This window comes from Trifolium pratense, linkage group LG1 (genome assembly GCF_020283565.1).
Source record: "Trifolium pratense cultivar HEN17-A07 linkage group LG1, ARS_RC_1.1, whole genome shotgun sequence".
In the NCBI taxonomy this organism is placed as follows: Eukaryota; Viridiplantae; Streptophyta; class Magnoliopsida; order Fabales; family Fabaceae; genus Trifolium; species Trifolium pratense.
Window position 1 is genome coordinate 30,817,090 of NC_060059.1, and position 20,857 is coordinate 30,837,946.

At 31.5% G+C, this 20,857-nt stretch overlaps 3 protein-coding genes across 5 annotated transcripts; 2 read left to right on the top strand and 1 right to left on the bottom strand.

Annotated features, from left to right (window-relative positions):
• Nucleotides 1-1,220: 1,220 nt before the first annotated feature.
• LOC123903136 (protein NRT1/ PTR FAMILY 5.2-like) lies at nt 1,221-7,958 on the bottom strand. Of its 2 annotated transcripts, none has more exons than XM_045953028.1 (4): nt 7,660-7,958; nt 4,336-4,553; nt 3,162-3,727; nt 1,221-2,290 (listed from the first exon to the last, which is right to left on the bottom strand). In XM_045953028.1, the coding sequence occupies exons 1-4, from the start codon at nt 7,775-7,777 to the stop codon at nt 1,408-1,410; spliced, it is 1,785 nt and encodes a 594-aa protein (XP_045808984.1). In that variant the 5' UTR covers nt 7,778-7,958; the 3' UTR covers nt 1,221-1,407. The 2 variants fall into 2 exon arrangements, with proteins under 2 accessions (XP_045808984.1, XP_045808992.1); XM_045953036.1 differs by lacking the exon at nt 7,660-7,958 and adding an exon at nt 5,074-5,157.
• Nucleotides 7,959-10,323: 2,365 nt separating this feature from the next.
• Nucleotides 10,324-14,345, top strand: LOC123903147 (cyanate hydratase). The gene is made up of 4 exons (XM_045953052.1): nt 10,324-10,624; nt 11,816-11,887; nt 12,735-12,843; nt 13,927-14,345. Exons 1-4 carry the CDS (start codon nt 10,356-10,358, stop codon nt 13,972-13,974), a joined length of 498 nt encoding a protein of 165 aa, XP_045809008.1. The 5' UTR covers nt 10,324-10,355; the 3' UTR covers nt 13,975-14,345.
• Nucleotides 14,346-16,359: 2,014 nt separating this feature from the next.
• Nucleotides 16,360-19,329, top strand: LOC123903161 (multiple organellar RNA editing factor 2, chloroplastic-like). 2 transcript variants are annotated; one of them, XR_006807848.1, is made up of 5 exons: nt 16,360-16,808; nt 17,425-17,522; nt 17,611-17,676; nt 18,868-19,062; nt 19,125-19,329. XR_006807848.1 is itself a non-coding variant. In XM_045953077.1 (4 exons), exons 1-4 carry the CDS (start codon nt 16,459-16,461, stop codon nt 19,008-19,010), a joined length of 657 nt encoding a protein of 218 aa, XP_045809033.1. In that variant the 5' UTR covers nt 16,361-16,458; the 3' UTR covers nt 19,011-19,329. The 2 variants fall into 2 exon arrangements, 1 of the variants encoding a protein (XP_045809033.1); XM_045953077.1 differs by having other exon boundaries at nt 16,361-16,808; nt 18,868-19,329.
• The last annotated feature ends 1,528 nt before the right edge of the window (nt 19,330-20,857 follow it).

Genomic DNA, 20,857 nt, shown 5'->3' on the forward strand with positions numbered 1-20,857 from the left:
GCATTTTGGCATGTGCATTGTGGATTCAGAAGTTTCCTTTCTCTCTGGATGCCCTAGGCTGGAAAAACTGGATATTAGCTTTCAGGAAGGAAACTATTTGACGAAAGTTTTCGCTCAACCTCCCTCCAGCTCGATGAAGTTGAAATCCACCAATGACATTTTCACTTGGACTTACTTTGAAATAAATGACATATACATCACATTAGGCATCATTGGTAACTTTCACAGTATGGTAGAAGCATTTATCAGTGTCTTTTCCCCGAGTGAAAGTGGATTTGTTGACCCTATTCTCAACCTCCTCCGAGATGACAAATATAGTTTTGAGTCATGGTGTCCCTTGTTGCTTTTAGGAGGAAGCACCGCCATTAAGAACATGGCAGCCGGAGTCAACAGCAGTTTCTGAAGGTCATAAATCCCACCTGACCTATATTCGTATAGAAGGTTACCAAGGATTTGAAGATGAGCTTACATTTGCTGAATATATATATTTTGCGTAACGGACTTGTTTTGAAGACAATGCTTATTTTTAGTGATACTTCAATAGACCAAACAAACAAGTATTGTTCTGTCAAAAGATTAACTGATATACCAAGGGGATCTTCTTAAGGTGAAAACTCTCAATCTTTTTGTTATCTGTCTTATTGAAGCGAAGTTTATTATGCCCGGCTTTTGCTCTAAGTTCCTGCCTGACTATTAGATGTGCCTTGTATTTTTACAATATGCATGTTGCTATGTAAAATTCCATACCCCAATTAATGGAATCAAATTTTTGTTGATCTATTTTGTTTACACAAGAATATGTTAATGTTTCATTTGAAAATCGTTTGTTAGACACTTAGACTGTCGTTGCTTTTGGTGCGAATTCGGGTACTAAAAGAGGTAATATAGTTCAAGGTATCTATTGTATTTTCCGACTAAGATTATGTCTGTGTTTGTGTACTCTTAAGTTGGCCTAGCATGCATGCCGAAACTCGAGTTTTTGAAAAGCAATACTTCGTTTGTTGTGTAAAAGTAATTTCGGTATGTGGATAAAGGTAAAGGATATGAGCTCTAATAATCTGATATATGTTGCTGCCATTCTCAATTTTTTGAGAAGCAATAGTTTGTTGTTGACTTGTTGTTAGTACTTTTAGCAGGTGTGCAAAGGAAAACAAAGAAGTTCTAATAATCTGTTATATGCTTTTGCCATTCTCTACTTGCTTAACTTAACAGATTTGTATTATATAATGTTACTAGGTAATTTTTGTATCAATAAACTGAAACAGTATAGTTATACATATAAAGTGAAACAGTGAAATTATAAATTGAAAAATAAACTGTAAAAAAACAATTTGAAAAGTAACATCATCGTAAGTACATTTAGGTGTTATACATTTACTATTGCACTACTTCTCAATATTCAATAAACTAGTCTCTTGGAATCACTTGGTGTGACACAACACTTGTTTTCTCCTTCAATTCTTCTGCAAGGACTTTTATAGAATCTGAAATTTCAGCTCTATATACATAAAACTTTGTAACAATAAAGAAGAATATAAAGTTCAAGATGTTTAATATAGCCAAAAATGCATAATAGTAATCAAGATGAGAAGCATTAAGGTTATTCAAAATCCACCCTTGATGACCATGTTTCTCAGTGATATGTGAAACTGTTGATAGAAGAAAAGTACTAATGAAATTTCCAATGCCTAAGCTAGTCATTGAATAAGAAGTTCCAAGACTCTTCATGCTTTCTGGTGCTTGATCATAGAAGAATTCAATCTTAGCAACCTCTAAGAATGCATCAGCTGTTCCCATAAGTATAAACTGAGGAAGCAAAATGAATATGCTTAATGGAACCAATCCTCCGTTTTCGACTACACCGTGTTTTTTTGCTACACTAAGTCTATATTTTTCAGTGAAAGTTGCAACAACCATAATCACTATATGGATTATGATTCCTATTCCCATTCTTTGAAGGAGAGTAATTCCTCTAGGATTCTTGGTAAGTTTTTGCATAATCTTCACAAAGACACGATCATAGAGTACAACACTTATAAGCATTGATAGAGTCACAAATGTACCTAAACTTGCTGGTGGAATTTGGAAACTTCCAATGCCTCTATCAAGTGTAGTTCCTTGTTTCACAAAAAGGGTATTTATTTGAGCAATCATTGTACTTGGGATAAATGTAGCAACCCAAATGGGGATCATTCTTAGCATTTGTTTGGTCTCTTCTACATGTGTGATAGGGCATAACACCCATGAACTAGTACTTGAATTAGACTTGACACATGCCTTGTTGAGGAACCTGCACATATGTTTTTTTAAGATAAAAAATCAAATTATTACAAGAAAAGTATAAGTGAATTGTTTCAGTAAGGATTGAAATTCGAATTCGAGTTCTACTAAACGACTCGTCCTTAACAGGAGTTCATAAATTATTTCAGTCAAATCACTTTGTTAATGATATATGCATATATGTGTTGTGAACAAAAAAAATCATAGGCTTAAATACAGTTTTAGTACCCAAATTTTGTCAAAATTGCAATTTTGGTCCTTTAATTTTTAATTGCACAACTTTGATCCCCCATTTCAGAAGTTTTGATCAATCGATGATTTTGACCATTCAATTTGATGACGTGAAAATACATTGTTTATTCTCAGCCGCTTGTTTCCTTTCAATTGATCTTCTTTTGACTTTGTATGTTTGGTCATGACTCATTTTATCACCCTATTTTTGAAAACCCTCAACAATTAGACCTTCATTTTAATGTTAGGTACTTAGGTCACCTAATTTATCGTCACGTGATCAAATTGAATGGTTAAAAACTTAAAATCATGGATTTGATCGAAATTTCTAAAATTGGGGACCAAAATTGTGTAATTTGAAATAGGGGGACCAAAATTGTAGTTTTACCAAAATAGGGTGACCAAAACTGCAATTAAGCCAAATTCATATTTAAATCATACATCAGGGTAGCTAAAAAAGTTTAAGTGGACGGTTTCAATCAGTATTCGAACTCGACTTTTTCTGAACGATTCGTCCTTAACTAGAGCTTATAAACCACATGAGCCAAATCACTTTGTTAATGATATATGCATTTATGTGTTGTGATAAAAAAAAAATCATGTATGAATCAAATATCAAGGTAGCTGAAAAACTATGATGGAACTTATACCTCAATGTAGGAGTGGAATCAATTCTAACATTTCCTTTCTTTGCATACTCTTCCAAATCAAGCTCATATAGTTCTTTAGGGTCATTAGGAATAGGAACATTCCATTTCTTTATAGCAGCCACTATAACCTTAGCCATTTTAGTGAAAGGACTCCCTGTAGGTACTTTATGTCTATAGAAAGGTGTACCTACCAAAAATATGATGATAGCTATTGCAAGTCCAAGAGTTGGAAGTGCATAACCAAGAGTCCAACCAACATTATCTTGTATGTAAACTAAAATAGAATTTGCAAAAAGGGTCCCAATAAAAATGCTAAACATCCACCAATTGAAGAATGAGAGTTTATGTTTTTTCTCTTTTGTGTCAAACTCATCAAATTGATCAGCACCAATGGTAGAAATGTTGGGCTTGGTTCCACCTGTTCCAACTGCTAGAGTGTATAGTGCACCATAGAACACAGCTAGTTGTAGTGTGGAAGCTTTTTTGCATTTTGTCACATCTATTTCATGGCACTCAGGTGGTTTTAGGCTTGGAAGGGAAACTGATAGTGTAAGCATAGACATACCCTGCATATTTCAGGGCACATTTGAATGATTTATCCACCATTAAAAATGGTTTAATAATAATTGATAAATTGTAGGTTTGATCTCGTTTATTTTAGGTTTTAAGTTGGTCTCTTAAAAAATTCTAAATAAATTCCACAAATAATTTTACATCTCATCAATAACTCTACATCATTTCTTACAAAAAATAAATAATTAAAAATAACTCTACATCAGTTATAAATGAGTCTCACAAAGATATATTTTTATGAGGAGAAGGATGGTGCTTATCGTAGAAGTGATACCTATTAGATACTCAATTATCGCAGAAGTGGACAAAAAATTATTTTGTGATTTAGTGAAGGTCAACAAATTTAAGTTTTGTCCAGTCTCTTGCTGTCCAATTTGATAATTTCAGTAATAATTTTAGAATCAAACACAATACAATTAAAATTGTTTGGCCTCTATTTTTTACCAGACCAAAGACATCCTAAATTGATGTATTAAGTTTAAATTTGAACTTGTAACAAAAAAAAAAGTTTAAATTTGAACTAAATAAATTAATTTTTGTTGGTAAAACTTTATCTTATATTTAAATTTAAATTCTATAAGAGTAATACATTAAGACATACCAATAGATAGATAACAGAGGCAGTGACAAAAGTCCAATAGCGGCCAAGGTAGGCATCAGCAACATAAGCACCTAATATTGGAGTGATCCAAATGGTACCAACCCAATTGGTGACATTGGTAGAAGAAGTCACAGTACCTTGATGAAGCTTCTTTATCAAATATAAGATCAAATTTGATGATATCCCATAATAAGCCATTCTCTCAAATACCTCATACACTGCATCACAAATACATGTCATTGTTGTCAACAATATAATTCAATGTGATTTTGACAACAACAAAATACTGTATAATATTCAATAACATGTGGTCCAATGTTTTACATAAATGTAAGTTTTAATGACTATTGTGATTTTATCTATTTAAAAATATCATGTTAATATGTCTAAGGACATATGATAAAGTATTCCAATGTAATGTTAGTAATTTGTTCCTTGAACTTACTTCAATTGACAAAAATATTGCATTATATATGGAGGGGATCGGGGTTCGAATTCCGATAATCTCACTTATCCACTTTAAGAGTAGAAATGTGGAATTACTAGTCACTAGACTACTTGAAAAAAAATGTTAGTAATTTAGTGTTAATTATTACATGATTAGTTAATTTTTTAGTTGGATATAGAATTCGAATTCAAGAGTACTTTTTTTGTTCAAGTTTTTAAGAGTGTTTTTATCGCTCAATTTTTAACTCCTTTATTTTAGCTATTAAGCCAAATTTATAACCTAATGTTTACCTTGCTTAGGCGTGGCAACGAGGCAGGATGAAAACATTTGTTGTCTTTCCCAAACCCGTATTTAAGAGTGTTTGGATATCTTCATACCCGCCCCAATCTCCAACAAAGGCGAACCCCAATCTCCAACAAAGGTGGAAAATATAATTCATATTCAATTGGGTTCAAATATCTCTTTCCTGTCTTATTTCCGCATGAACTTTTAGTACTGCATTTTGATACTTTGTTATTAAAAAAAAAAAAAAAAAAAGTAAAAACCTCAAAACTATATGTATTCAATGGTCTTATTTTTTTAAAACAAAAAATGAGAAAATATATCTTAAAAATAACAATAAACAAATAAATGTGATTTAAAAGTTTGTTTGAAATTTTCTAAGTTAAAAGAGCTAAAGAAACATAATTTTGATATAATCGGGTGCGGATTGAGAGTAAATATCAATATCCTCATTATTCGTCTCATCCGCATCTTTTGAAATAAAAAAGATTATAACACAAATTTAGTTGATTTAAAATTTTTCAGTCAAAGTCAGAACAAATTCGAACGAATACTTCCGAATGCAAGTTTTATTGTCATGTCCAATTTTATTGTTAATTTTGACTTTTTTTTTTTAAAAAAAAAATTGACATTAATGTCAAAATGTTATTTTTATTTTTGGCAGATGACCAAGAATTTATTAAAAGTGCAGGCAACAGTAGAAAAGCTGCCACATAAAAAAGGAAATTTTGGCCGTACAACTCTTTATATGCAAAGCTACTACATGACCTGACCTACTTCTCCATCAAGAATTTACACCTCCATTTATTTCGCAAGCATTGTGGATGAGATCATAAAGTATACCAACAAATAAAATCTAATCTCAACGGCATGGTTTAAAATAGTTTGACAAAAAAATTTGTTAGTTTTGGTCCGCACATTTCCTAATTGTGCGATTTTAGTCCTCTAGTTTCAAACGTACGATTTTAGTCCTCATGTTTGCCCCCTTTTGCATTTCTTGGTCTTTTGACTATTTTGACCAAAAAATTGATGACATGGAATTTTGGTGACACATGTCTTAATTTTATTGGACAACCTACAAAAAATATTTTAAAAAAAAAATAATAAAAAATTCAAGGAAGGTCACATGATATTTTTTTGTTAAAATATTAATCTAAAATTAAAAAACAATAATAAAAAGGCTTAATTTAGCATTTGCGAGAAGACAAGCGGACATGGAATGTTAGGGTTTTTCTTCCAAGTAAAATTGCGATTAAGCAGAAGGAAGACGAAGCAGACGGAGGTCTCCTTCAAACACTTGCCTCGTAACTTTCGTGCCGCTTCTCACAATCAAAGCATCACAGCTAGAGATCTTCCGATGATAAATCTCGCCAAAACTGTGTTCGTGATGTTCGTGATCTTCTTGCCTCGTAACTTTCGTGCCGCTTCTCACAATCAACACTCTATGTTCGTGATGTTCATTATCGTGAGTGCTTTAGGGTTATGAGAAGAAGATGGAGGCGTTGCGATGCACAGAGATGGAGGAAGCAAAGGTTTCAAATTTCGAATTTGAGATTGGAAGAACAAGAATCTAAGATAGAATGAATATAAGTTGAGATTTCTAACCTTTAAAGCTTTTGGAGAAGACAAATATAATATCACGAGACTTTCATTTGGATTTTTTAATTTTTTTTAAATAAAAAATGTTTTTTGTTGGTTGTCTAATAAAATTAACACACGTGTTATCAAAATTTCATGTTATCAGTTTTTTTGGTCTAAATAGTTAAAGGGACTACAAAATAAAAAGGGGGCAAACGTGAGGGACCAAAAAATTCCATGTCATCAGTTTTTTTGATTCATTAAAAAAAAATTATATATCTGACCAATAATATAAAATCTAGATTATCATATCTTTTTTTTTTTTTTTTTTTTTTTTTTGATAAGCTAGATTATCATATCTTAATTCAACAACCATTGACATACTAACTACGTCAATACATGACATTTATGATCGTAACAAATCTATATATGTGAAGTCATCCAATTTCAAGAAATAAATTAGACAAGTTTTAAGATTTATTTACCATATGCACTACTTAGCATTTTTTCCATGCTTATTTTTGTTTTAACAATTGCTGTAAAATAGTAACATTTTTAATAGTTGATTGTTTTGAAATTTTTTTAATAGTTGATTAATAATGGGTGTGTTTGTTTCATTTTGAAAAAAATTTATAGATATTTTTTTTAAAGATTTAAAAAAAAAAAAAAATCTACTTTCCGTTTATTTACTATCATAAAAACCATTTTAAAAAAAAATGTGAAGCTTCTACACTCAAGTTCCTTAGTTTTTGTTGTTAAAAAAATAGATTCTATAAAAGCTATTAGGATTAGTTTTTCATTTTAAGGTTAAAAATAATTTTTTTATAAAATAATTTTCTAAAAAATCTATAACAAACACAATTAAAATGATAAAATGAGTTTTCATAAAAAAATCTAAAACAAACGCACCCAATATTATGAATATATTTATATGAACAGTGTGAGTTTTTCACATAAACTCTCAAGTGTGATTTTTGACAATATATAGTCCAAGAGAGCAAGAGGGAGTGACATACCAACAAAGAAGGAGCAAGCTTTCCAACAACCAGTTTTGGATTTGAGAATTGGTTTCCCTTTAAGATTAACACTTCCATCTTGTGTCAACTCATCACTCACCACCCTCCCATCTTCCATTGTTTCTTTTCACAAGCCAATTTGCACTCAGTGTTTTCAAATGACCATTAAAGAAACGGCACTCTCTTTATAGAATAATGTATGTATGTATTTCCAACTAAGTAGCTCTAACCAGTAACTGTCATGGGACCACTATTATTATTAGGGTTTTTCAAATAATAATAAGGGTTTTTCTAACCTTTGCAAAATTGCACAGGATAATTAAGCTTGAGTAATTAATGCTTATTTTGTTGGTTTTCTAAAATTCATTGATGAGTGAGAAAAACCCTTATTATTATTATTATTAAAAAAATGCTAAGTGTGACATCCTGCGAGTCTCTTTTAACTTAACTATGTTTTGAGTTTGGTTTTTGACTTGAGGATGCAAGAGCGTTAAAATTCTTAGGGAGAATTTACCGCTCATTTGTGTCTCAGACTCGAAGAGTTAATTTTTGCAGTTACACGTAGAGATATTGATTTATTTAAAAAAAAATGAATTTTTAAAACACTTAAGAATTCAAATATAGATATATTATCTTAAAAAATTTCTTAAAACACTTTTTCTATTTGCGTTAACCTAATGGTTCAGCCGTAAAGTAAGTAAAATCTGATTAATGATTGTTCTAATCAGGAATCGAATTTAAGTTCTTCCGAATAATTCATCTTATAGGGAACTCATTAACCACTTAAGCTCAATATTATTTTAATTTCTATTCTTAAAGCACTTGTTAATTCTTTAATATGTGCTCTTAATTACTTGTTTTTTTTTTATTGAACACATGTGACATGTGCTCTAACATGTTAAGTTCCCTTAATATTATTGATTTATTAACTATAATTATTATCATATTTGGCACACCGCCAATTCTGGTAAGTTTTAGTTTTTCCTTACTAGTTTCATATTTGTATTCGATCAAATTTATGGATATGCAGCCTTGTTAAATTTTTGTGAAGAATTTGTCATTAATTTAAACTTAGTTTCATGGAAAATTAAGATTAGTCTCTACAATTATAATTACATGTGTATATCTTCAATGTCAATTGTGAGTACGATGTCACATATCTACCATTTCTGTTTAAACAACATTTTATTCGTACTTGTAATTTTGGTCTTCCTATTTTTACCATTTTATGAGTTTCTATTTTAAAATCTAATAATCTTGATTTATCCATCATATTTTTGAACTAAAAGATTAGTGATGTAATGTTTCTAAAATATATGGTGTTACGAAAATGTCGGCATATATGAAAGTTGTAAGAAAATTTCATTAAAAACATGTATAGTACCATATTTTAGATACAATGTTTTTTTTTTTTTTAAGGAGATAAAATGTTTTTTAAAGGACTAAAAATTGTCAAATTTTAAAACATACAACACACTCGATTAATATCTCAATGATAAATATAAAAGAAAAAAGGGACATAGAAATACAGCAAAAATATGGCTACTTGACAAAAAAAAATATTGCAAAAGAAATTCTTATAATGAATGATACAAGTATTTAATCAATCCATTTTTAATATCTGAATATAGCCTCTAAAGTCTAAATAGTTAGAGCCGACCTTATTTACACTAGGCGTAGCTAATACTACCTACGTCCCAAAATAATGGTTCTTTATGCATATCAATGGATAATTTGAATTGTATTAATATCTTTAGTTTTATTTCATGAAAAATTATAAAAATTTAATATTGTGAAAATATTCATTAAGACAAATCAAATAAGATCTTATTTGCTAATATTTGTCTTTATACATTAGTAATAAAATACGATCAAAATAAATGTCAACAGTCAACAGGGACAATTGTTTTGGACGGAGAAGGAGTACATATGTAATTATTGGATTCAGATTCAGTGAAGTTGACTGCATACAGTCAGTAAATTTGTTCGAATACAAATGTGAAAAATATTGGATTTAGATTTTAAGATCAGATTTATAAAAAATTTGATCTTAAAATATGAACCGTCTGATCTTAAAATATCTACCATTTAAATTGAAGTATTTTGATACTTTGATTGATAAATAAATAAATAAATAAATAAATATATAATGATCTAGTAGAGTAGTAGTATCCAAGGTTTTAAATAGCGGTCGCGGTCACGGTCGCGGTCGCGTCAAGGATTTCGCGATTTCGGCTGTTACGGTTGTTGCGTTGTGTAATACGGTCGTCGCGGTGTGAATAAATCACAATATCGCACAAATCTTATTAAAATTATTTGTACTATGATATATGAATAACAACTTAAATATCAGATAAATGTAAAGTTTTGAACTTGGAAATAGTTAAAAAGATATAACACTTTATAATTTATGTTCATATTTGTATTAAAAATGTGATTTTTATGCATTTCTATTGGAAAAAATAGAAATCTCTATCTATTAGCATTTTGTCGCGTCCGTATTGCGTTTCTTTGCGGCTGTATCGGTGTTTCGTCGTGGCCGTAACGGCGTTTCAGCGTGATTTTTTTTCACCATATAAAAACGGTGAAAAACGGTAACGCTAGGCCCCGATACCTTTTTGTCGCGGCCGTTTTCGCGGTAACGGACCTTTATTTAAAACCTTGGTAGTATCTATCAAGAGACCATAGCAACAAAGATGGCGCAGAACAAAGCAAACACAGTGTCACAACTTCAAGCTTTGAAGGACAAAAGTGGCAAATCCTATACTCAGTTAGCAGAAGAAACAGGACTCACAAATGTCTATGTTGCTCAGCTTCTCAGAAGACAAGCTCAGCTCAAACCAGAAACTGCCCCTAAACTCCGGGCAGCACTGCCCGACCTGACCGATGAACTTCTCCATGAAATGGCCAAACCTCCTTTGAGGTCTTATGACCCTAATCTCATCCAAGACCCCACTGTTTACAGGTCCTCTTCACAAACCTCAATTTTGTTTTAATTATTAGTACTATTATTAGTAATAGATTATTTAGATTTAAAGATTGAATTTTTACCATTTAATTCTTAAATTTTGCTAACAAAATCCCTAAAATTGATAGTTAGTTATTGATCACATCCTATGTAGCACCGACACTTTAGATTAAAAGGCTGATCGACAAACATGACATTGACCGATGTGATTACATTCAATTACTTACTTGCTCCGATCACTATTACAAGTAAAAAATTACTTTTTATGTTTATTGAAAAACTGATGTATCTGGACTTATTATGGGTTTTCCAATGAATTTAAAAAGTAAATTTTTGTTTATAATAGTGACTGGAGGGAGTATGTTTTCTTCAATTATTGTGAGTGTCTGTGTGTCGGTCAGTGTTGTGTTTGGTGTCTGTGTGTTATTGCTAGCTTGCTTTTAGTTAATTTAGTCAATTTTTAGGATCATTTTGGAATTTGGTTAATTTTGAAGACCAAATTGATTGAATTTGGTTAATTTTCAAGGATTAAATTAGTGATTTATTATAATGGTTATTAATATGTACAGCTATTTTCTATGTAAAAAGATTGAAGTTTTAGATGTGAATGAAATTGTGGTGTAAACATGCATCTGTTTTCTGAGATTAAATGAGTTTGTCAGGTTTAAGTATGTCGAATGTCTTGAAGTGTCTGTTTTGTAGAAATGTTCATTTCACTTTAAGTAGTGGAGGAAATAGGGCCTGTTTTGATCGGTTTATTTGAATTTATCTACTGACATAAACACTTTGAGATTGTTTGGGAGAGGTTATGGAAACAGCTTTATGACGTGTCTATAAGCTGTTTTTCAGCTTATTTCCATGACCTCTCCATGATGGCTTATGAAAACAATTTCCGTTTATATGAAAACAGTTTGACATTTTATATCTTGTCGTAGAAATAGTTTGTACGTAAACACTTATATGATAAGTGCTTAAAGGTGTTTATGCTATAAGCGCTTAAGTAAGCTTGTTATCCATACAAAGCCATACTATAATGAATGCAAATCGATTGACATATACATACTCCTTCTGTTGTAATGTGTTACGGGGATTCTAAGGATGGGAATATGCTATGCATAATGCATTATATCAACTGCTATTCTTTGATTCATAATATTTGCTGGGTTTTGCTGATATGGTATTTCGTAGGTTGAATGAAGCTGTTATGCATTTTGGTGAGAGCATCAAAGAAATAATCAACGAGGATTTTGGTGATGGAATGTAAGTTTCAATTTATATAATGATGAATATTTCCCACATGCTCAAAATAAATTTGCTTGATTGTTACTTTATGTACTACTTATGTTGAGAATGTCATGTGATTGTGTATTTTTGCTTGATCATTCCGTTTAAATCCCATTGATGAGATAAGATAAAATGCTCAACATTTTTGTTTTGACTCTACAATATGTAATTCGGCCAACCGATAGCACCCAAATGTGTAGAGAGAATCTCCAATTGATGGTACATATCTATAGATATTCATGAGGAGTCTCATTTGCATTGCAATAGCAAAGTGATAGGTATAGGTAACTCATGATTTGAACAATTTAAAGTCATAAATAAAATACAAAACTGTTTTAAGAAAGTTTATAGGCTGTGTCAATTAAATCAATGACAAACTCCTTACTCTGCTATTTCGCACTCACTCTATTTTCTCTTCCTTCATTTTCCAAACTCTATAATGATCGTTATCGCTTCAATCAATGACCTTAGAAAGTGTTGTCATATACCGGCGCTATAGCTTAGTGCAATTTTAACAAACCGTTATTGTTCTGTGAAGTGCGATTTAGTACAATACAAAGTGTTGTCAAATAGAGGAATTTGAACAAACTGCTATTTTTTGTGGTCCACGATTGACAACACCGAGTTTTTTATGCATACCAAATGAACATATTATGCCTCTGATAAACTGTATAATACTTATATTCATAGAAGATTTCTGAGATTGATGTTACAGTTACAGGTGATAAAATAGGGCAGGCCTAATAAGTGGCATAAATGTGTTTGCAAATATTAACTTCAAAGATTTTATTTCTTGTTATTTATTTGTTGATTTTAAATTTAGCATGTCAGCAATAGACTTCTACTGCTCAGTTGACAAAGTTAAAGGAGTTGATGGGAAGGATCGTGTGGTACTTACACTCGATGGAAAATATTTACCACATTCAGAACAGGTCAGTTGCTTCTTATTTATAATTTTCCTTGGTGAGATTGCTCCATTCATTATACAAACATGGGGATTATGTTAGAATTTTTTCTGTATATGTTTGGTATCATGGTGAGTATGCCATAATCACGGTGATCCTACGTGATTTTGCAGAAGCTACAACGTGTAGCTTTTGAAAAATCACGGTGGATCACTGTGATTCTAACATACCCACCGTGATACAAAGTGTAGCTTTTGAAAAATCACGGTGAATCACTGTGATTCTGACATACCCACCGTGATACCAATCACGGTGGATCACTGTGATTCAGAGTGTTGGTATTCCGTTAATTTATGAAATATTGATTGGATTGAATAGTACCTTGATGGGTCCTAAAATATTTATCTTGTAAATAATAGATGTTGAATATCACATAGCTGAGTGTACTTGAATAACCTATATGACCTTTGATTTGAATGTGTTTGTGATGTGTGAAACCATTGTAACTTTTTATGGAAGTTATGGTTTGAAATCTTGTGGCCTTATGACATGAAAGGATGGGTTAGGTCCACTCTCCACTTTCCCTATAAATATATGTGTTGACTCTTGAGACATATGGCAATGACTTTAATAAACTTAATGTGATTGTATCTACCCCAACTAAAATTGGGAAAAAAGGGTAGACAAATTTTGACCTGTAAATGAAGGCATTCAAGAGCATGAAATCAATTTAAAGAGGATGACTTTAAGAAATAAATATATGATGTCTCAAATTCATGCAACTATGATTGAGGGTTCATAGTTCATGACACGAGATTATGATTTATATGTTCTTTATGTTATTGTCATGATGTGCAATGTACAATATTCTAGTATCTGGCATTAGATGTTTCATTTATATTCCTAATAAATTATGAATATCATTATCAACTATTTGACATGTGAAAAATGAAGGTTGTTCAAAGTAACTAAATAACAAAATACTCTTTCAAATGTTTATCTTACTATCTTAGTCATCATCCTTCCAACCAAGTAATTCTTATTGTAAGAATTTTTTTTTTTGCCTAAATTTTATGTGATATGTTAAAAACTTTTCTTTTACGTGAACAGAAAACAGAACATATGGTTTCAAGAACAAGGCCACTGGAGAAACAGTGAGAGTATCTTCAGGCCTAAACCAACACCAAAATCTTCATCGCGTGTATATTTGCTGTCTTTTGTAATGCTGCAAGCTTGTATTTGATCACTGCTACTTTGGCATTGCCTATAGAAATAAAAATAAAACAGTAAGGTTTTAAGAAATTAGAAGTAGCCAACCATGGCCATTTATAAACACGATTGTTTATGGTTTTTGGGATTTCTTGGCACTTCTACCTTTGTGATTTTATTACAAGACATGATATCTATCATGGCGAAGCTTGTATTGTGCTTGGTTTAAGTATGCCAAACCAACATATAATAGTCATTGTGTGATTGTATCCATATTTATTTTGTCCCATGTAGTAAATTGTGCAATCCTTCATATAGTATATCTGTATGTATATGTTGAAATGTTAGGTTTAGATTCTGAAAATGGAATTTCTTCTCTTCCTAAAATGATATTCTTTCTTCAGGGAAAAATTAAGAAGATTGTATATGTTGAAATGTGTATGCTACCGAAAATATGCAGTTTTTTTGGTAGAATGTAATAGCGAACCAACAGTTTCAAGGATTTACAAGGGATTAAACCACCGCATGTTCAAATCATAGTTGAAACTTTTGTTGTTGGTCTTCAACCACCACCAAATTAAAGTTTTGATTTTATCGAGTAACAACGCAGCTGGTTTCTCCTTTTGAGCAACAAGCCACCCAAATCGCCAAAAAACAACACAAGGCGCCACTTCCAATAGTCATTAACGTCCACTTACAAAAACAACACAACACTCCACAACATCCTCCTCCTAAGCAAACATCCATCTACGCCACCACACTCGACCCCCCCACCCCATCTGATACATTTTTGTTACCAATACATCTTCACTCATTGATAGGCCATAAAGCCTACTAAATCTAGCACAAAGAGGCTCCTCCTCCATCCACCTATCCCTTCAAAATAAAACATTTTCTCCATTCCCGACTTTTTTCATAAGATTGTCCTCAAACCAACGCCCCGCAACCAAGCCTACCACTTCTCTAACATTCATTAAATCCCTCAACCATATTGACGTTCTCCAACCCCTCTCTTAATTCTAGCATTCTCCACACAATATTTCGCCACAAACACTTTAAGGGTGTGTTTGGTAACACAAATAAGCTAGCTTATAGCTTATTATATGAGCTTATAAGCTTGTTTCAAAAAATTAGAGGTGTTTGGCAACAAGCTTTTTATACTAGCTTATAGCTTTTTTTCAGATGCTATTTCAAGTAGCGTTTGAGCTTATAGCTTATAGCTTTTTACACTTTATTCCATTTTTACCCTTTAATTTAATAACTACCCACTCTAAAAAAAAACTACCCACTATCAATTATGTAATTTTATATTTAATAACCACTTTAAAAGCTAATTTTACTAAACACTTTAATTTCAATAAGCTATCTTTTCAGCTATCAGCTATAAGCTAGCTTTTCAGCTATCAGCTAGCTTATCAGCTATCAGCTGGCTTATAGCTTATTTTTACCAGACAGACCCTAAACCATAAACTCTCGTGATTCACCAACATCCTTAAATACTATTTTTCCAATGAAAATAAATCAGCATTTCCCTCCTTTAGTAAATGATTTTTCAACTTTTTTTTTTTTACTAAAAATGATTTTTCAACACACGTTTGAAAAAACTTATTTAAAAATTTAAGGATGATTAAACAATATTTAAAAATTTGAAAAATAACATAGACTAAAGTTGCATGCATAAAATTCTGTAGGACTAAAATATTTCATTTTTTATTATAGGAACCAAAAATAAAATTTAGTAATTGAAATAAAAACTTAATCTATTTATTTCATTATTTTTTTTAAAAAATAATCTATGTAACTGCATCAACCAAACTAAACTTAACAAATAAGTACAAAAAGAAAATGAGAAATACTACTCGATCTCTTTTATAAGCAAATATTCCAATTTACACACTTATTAAGAAGTTATTTTTTTGTCTTGATTTTATGTAAAAGTTCCATTACAATTACTAAAATGCCCTTATAATATATTAATTTTGCATTGAGACTCTACAATCATCTTAAAAAGTAGAACAATTAAAGAGGGTAATTTTGGTAAAATATCATTAAATAAAGTTGGTTTTGGTGACTTTTGCTTATATTTAAGGCCAAATTTTTTTTGTTGACTTTTGCTTATAAGGCGAGAGGGAGTATCTAGGAAGCACCGACACTCCTCAGATTAAGCGTGTCCGTGTCCGACATGTGTCGGTGTCCGTGTCCGACACCGACACTTATGAAATTATGTCATTTTTTTAAATTTTTATCGGTGTCGACGTGTCAATGTCCGTGTCGTGGTGTCCGTGTCAGTAGTGGAGTACTACCAAAAGGAAAAAACTTAACAAAAATAGCAGCGTTGAGATAATTTTTCATTTCATTTTCAAAACCCTGATATCTCTCCTAAACCTCATCTTCTTCTTCTTCTTCTTTGCTCTCTTCTGCAACAAACAAACCATGGCAAGACTTCTTTCTCTCTCCACCCTCCCCTCCTCTCTTCTCCTCCCTACTAACCGTCTCCTCTCCTCCTCCTCATCCCACCGTCCCTGTCAAGCAACTCTATCCTCTTCCTCCCGATTCACAACCATCCGATGCCAAGTCAACCGTGCCGGAAATTCAACCTACTCCCCACTCAACTCAGGAAACTCCAATTTCAGCGAAAGACCACCCACTGATATGGCCCCACTTTTCCCTGGATGTGATTATGAACACTGGCTTATTGTTATGGATAAACCTGGCGGTGAAGGTGCTACTAAACAACAAATGATTGATTGTTACATTCAAACTCTCGCTAAGGTCCTTGGAAGGTACCCTTTCAAACAAAAACAAAATCTTTTTATTTATTTTTTAAAAATTTGAAGAATAGAATTATTTATTTATTTTTTATTTTATTATTATTTTATTGTGTTGTACTGTAACTAGTTTTGGCTTGTTGTTATTGATTTTCTAGGTTGCATTTGGAGAATGAATTTGTTTATTGTTTAATTAGTTTTATGTAAATGTGTGTGTTAGGTTTAGTATAGAAAATAAGTCAAGTTTTATTTTAGAGAAAAGACTAATTTTAGTCACCAATGTGATGTACTGGTGATAAGGGATTTGGGCACCTTAAGCTTATGGCGAGGGATTTGATAGTTAACTCTTGTGTATGGAGTCAGTTGAGAGTAGAGAATCCACTTTGTGTGTACCGTGTACAATAAGTTCTCGATCGAGATTAGTCACTGAGTGTTGCATTTTTTCTAGATACTAGAATGAATCTTTACTCTTATTTTTATTTTTGGTTTGTTTCAGTTAGTCTTAGTTTGTTTGGTTTTGTTATGTTTTTCCCCCTAAAAGCTTGGACGCGGATTTTGATAATGGGGAGTTGTTGTTACATGTTAGTTTTGTCTGAGTTGATTTTTTTTTCTTTTTCTTATTGCTTTTCAGTGAAGAGGAAGCTAAGAAGAAGATTTATAATGTTTCCTGTGAGAGGTACTTTGGATTTGGATGTGAGATTGATGAGGAGACATCTAATAAGCTGGAAGGTCTGTAATGGAAGCGTTCATGTGAGTTATTGTTCATAATTCCTTTTTGTTTCATTTGTGTTTAATATTTTTGTTTCTCTTTTAATAGGGTTGCCTGGAGTTCTGTTTGTCCTCCCAGATTCATATGTTGATCCCGAAAACAAGGACTATGGTGGTGAGAATCCAAGGATGCCTTTTGTTTAGGTCTTGAGCATTTGGTGTACTGTCCTTTTGACATTTATTTTTGCATAGCAGCTATTTTTCTTGTAGTACTAGAATAGTAAGTTTGATGATATATTTTTTCTGGTCTAACTTTTCAAGTTTGGAATTTCCTCGAAGTAACAACTATTTGGTGTCCTGTCCATATGACATGTGAATGTAGTATGATTATTGTACTAGCAAGGTTTTAATTCAGAGTTGCTGTCGCGTTATGATCCTTGATATCTCAGGGTATCACGATCAAGTGTAGCTCATGCCGCCTCAATTGGGGCAGCATTGCTGCCCGGAGACATAAAACCATGATGTCATGGGCCCAATTCTGTTCGTTGACCTTTTTTTTAATACCCTGCACACTAGTCTTGGCATATAAATGGACCTACATCTAATGTCTCTATAACTGTTTTGTGCTTTATATACTTTATATAGATGCAGATCAGCGAAGAATGGAAATGAAACATATAATTATTGTCAGTTTTTATGTATAGTATTCATATTCTTAATTAACTATATTTGTAGGACAGTTATAGTATGCGACCTAGTTTTTGGCTTGTCAAATTGTTCATATCAATATCGGTAGAAAGCTACCCTATGACCCATGAAGTTGTAATGAGAAAGTTCTCCACTTCTGCCTTTATTTGCAGTCCATCTTGGCAAAGCTAATAACTCATTCTGGGTGATGTCTAGTTTTGAATGCTAATGGACTAATAAATATTTTCTCTCTGATCTTGTTCTGTTGCCTCATCAATCATGTAGTTGCAGAATAATAATTGGGGTTGATACATTAAGCCAGATAGTAATTCTTGATTCTGTTGCTTCATAAATGGTGTAGCTTCAAAATCATTGGACTTGAATACATTATGTAACATGTACCCAGTATCACTTCTTCATTAGGCCAATAGTGTTTAGCTGGTTTTGAGAAGTTAGCAATCCAACACAATTATGTATCTGTACAACAATCAAAACCTCGTAATTTATATATTATACTCTTCAGTGCTGATATCATTCATATTTTGTTTCTCTGTGATCCATACCATAGTTGAGTTCTGTATAGATAAAGACTGTTTCTTCTATATGATTAAATCAACGGCTTCCTTTTCCTGTTGCATGACTAAGATTTTGATATTTCAATCCTTTTGTATCGGTGCAGCTGAATTATTTGTGAATGGAGAGATCGTCCAGAGGTCACCTGAAAGACAAAGAAGAGTGGAGCCACAGCCACAAAGGCATCAGGACAGACCAAGATACAATGATAGAACAAGGTATGTACGACGCAAAGAAAACACACGATAAAGTACATTTCGGTAACAAGAAGCGGAGAGAGAGGCAGAGAAGAGAAAGAGAGATGCTTTGAAAGAGTGAAAGACTGCACTATTATGGTCCAGTTTCTGCATGACTATAACATATATGTTTGTTCTATTAGTAAATAGATATGTTTGTAGTTAAACGAATATCATGTAAACTTGATTCTGTTATAAATGTCTCGTCCTTTATCATTTTTACACAGAAATGTGTACACCATAGAGTATTTTTGTATGACATCTTGTTTTTGTTGAGATACTGTATTGTTATTGATTATTATTATCAGAATTGATAGGACCTATTTAGATGATTTCTCTCACTATATAATTACTTGTACCATCTTTGCTATTAGTAAGTGAGAAATATTAATGTTCAAGTTCTTATTAGTAAGTGAGAAGAGAAATCTATTTTGCATATAATATGCTCAATTATGTGAGAGTATTTTCTATATTGCAAAGTTTGATCAAATCAAAATCAACAATTTTGGGATTGAAATCTCATTAAGCAAAAATAGTAAATGAATAACATGAGCACTAGAAATATTTGTTTAAAATGTCGTGCATTCAACTTTTAAAAATCATCATTTTGTTTTTTCAATTTAAAACTTCTATTTTTTTTTTTTGGTTCTTTAACATTTGCCTTATGCAAGTTAACAAGACTTTTTTTTTTATGGATATATAACAAAAGTGATCCGATTTCTATTTTAGGACTAAAGTTACTATATTTTTTATTTTGAGAGACCAAAATGTGTAGAGCTTTTTTTTTTTTTGTTAGTGTTGACCCATTATATTTATAATGCATGGAAAAAATTGTGAGATCTAATTTGGGCGAAACAAGTTTTTTTTTTTGACAAAAAACAAGTTCTAGTCATTGAGAAAAAAAAAGAGAACTTAGTTTTTAATTTGGTCAATTTTTTTTCTCTTTTTCCAGCTGTTGTTGTGGCCAAGGTTATTACATCTATGTCGTTGTTGGATGATGTTGTTGAGGACCAATTAGTGTGTTAAGAGGAGACACATGTACTATTTTACGACAATCCTTGAAAAGATTTCAACTTTGTACTTTGATAGTACAAAGTTATGTAATAATTAAAATACTTAATGGATGATGTTTTGGTTCTCCTATTTTCATTCAATCATGAAATAGGTTCCTTCGTTTTAAAATAATTTTGTTTCGATCATATGTTATGTTATTTAAAATATTGTACATCATCATTTTTAATTAGAAAAAATTGACGGAGGGACTAAAATTGAATAATTTAAAAATAGGGGATCAATTTAAGGATTAACAGTGTAATTAAATCTAATTAAAAAGAGATTATTTGAACATCACAATAATTAAAAAGAGACGTTTTATGCAGTAATTAAATTGGTTTATGTAATATTTATTTTTATGAGTAAATCACCAGATTAGTCATCCAACTTGATAAGACATATTCTCAAATAATTTTTCAACGTTATAAATAGTTTAAAATGGTCCTTAACTCTATTTAACTATCAAATTATTTTTTATATTTAACTATTTATCATTAATTAAGTTTCTATATTTTAGAATTTAATAGCAATTTAATTTTTAAATTTATTCACTTAGTAAATTTAGTTTAAGCGGTAAAAATCTTGGTCCCTTAAGTATGTGGTAAGATGCGTAAAAAAAAAAAAAGGAATGTGGTAAGAAGTTCGATTCCGCATACCGAGAAAATTCGGTTGGGAGGAGAAAATTCAACTCGTGTGCCTCACAAATTCTTCAATAGAAATTAGTTATCGCTAATAGGAGTAAAAACTTCGTACCAATATATCATGTAACAAAAAATCTTCTTAAAAAATTATAAAAAAAAATATACT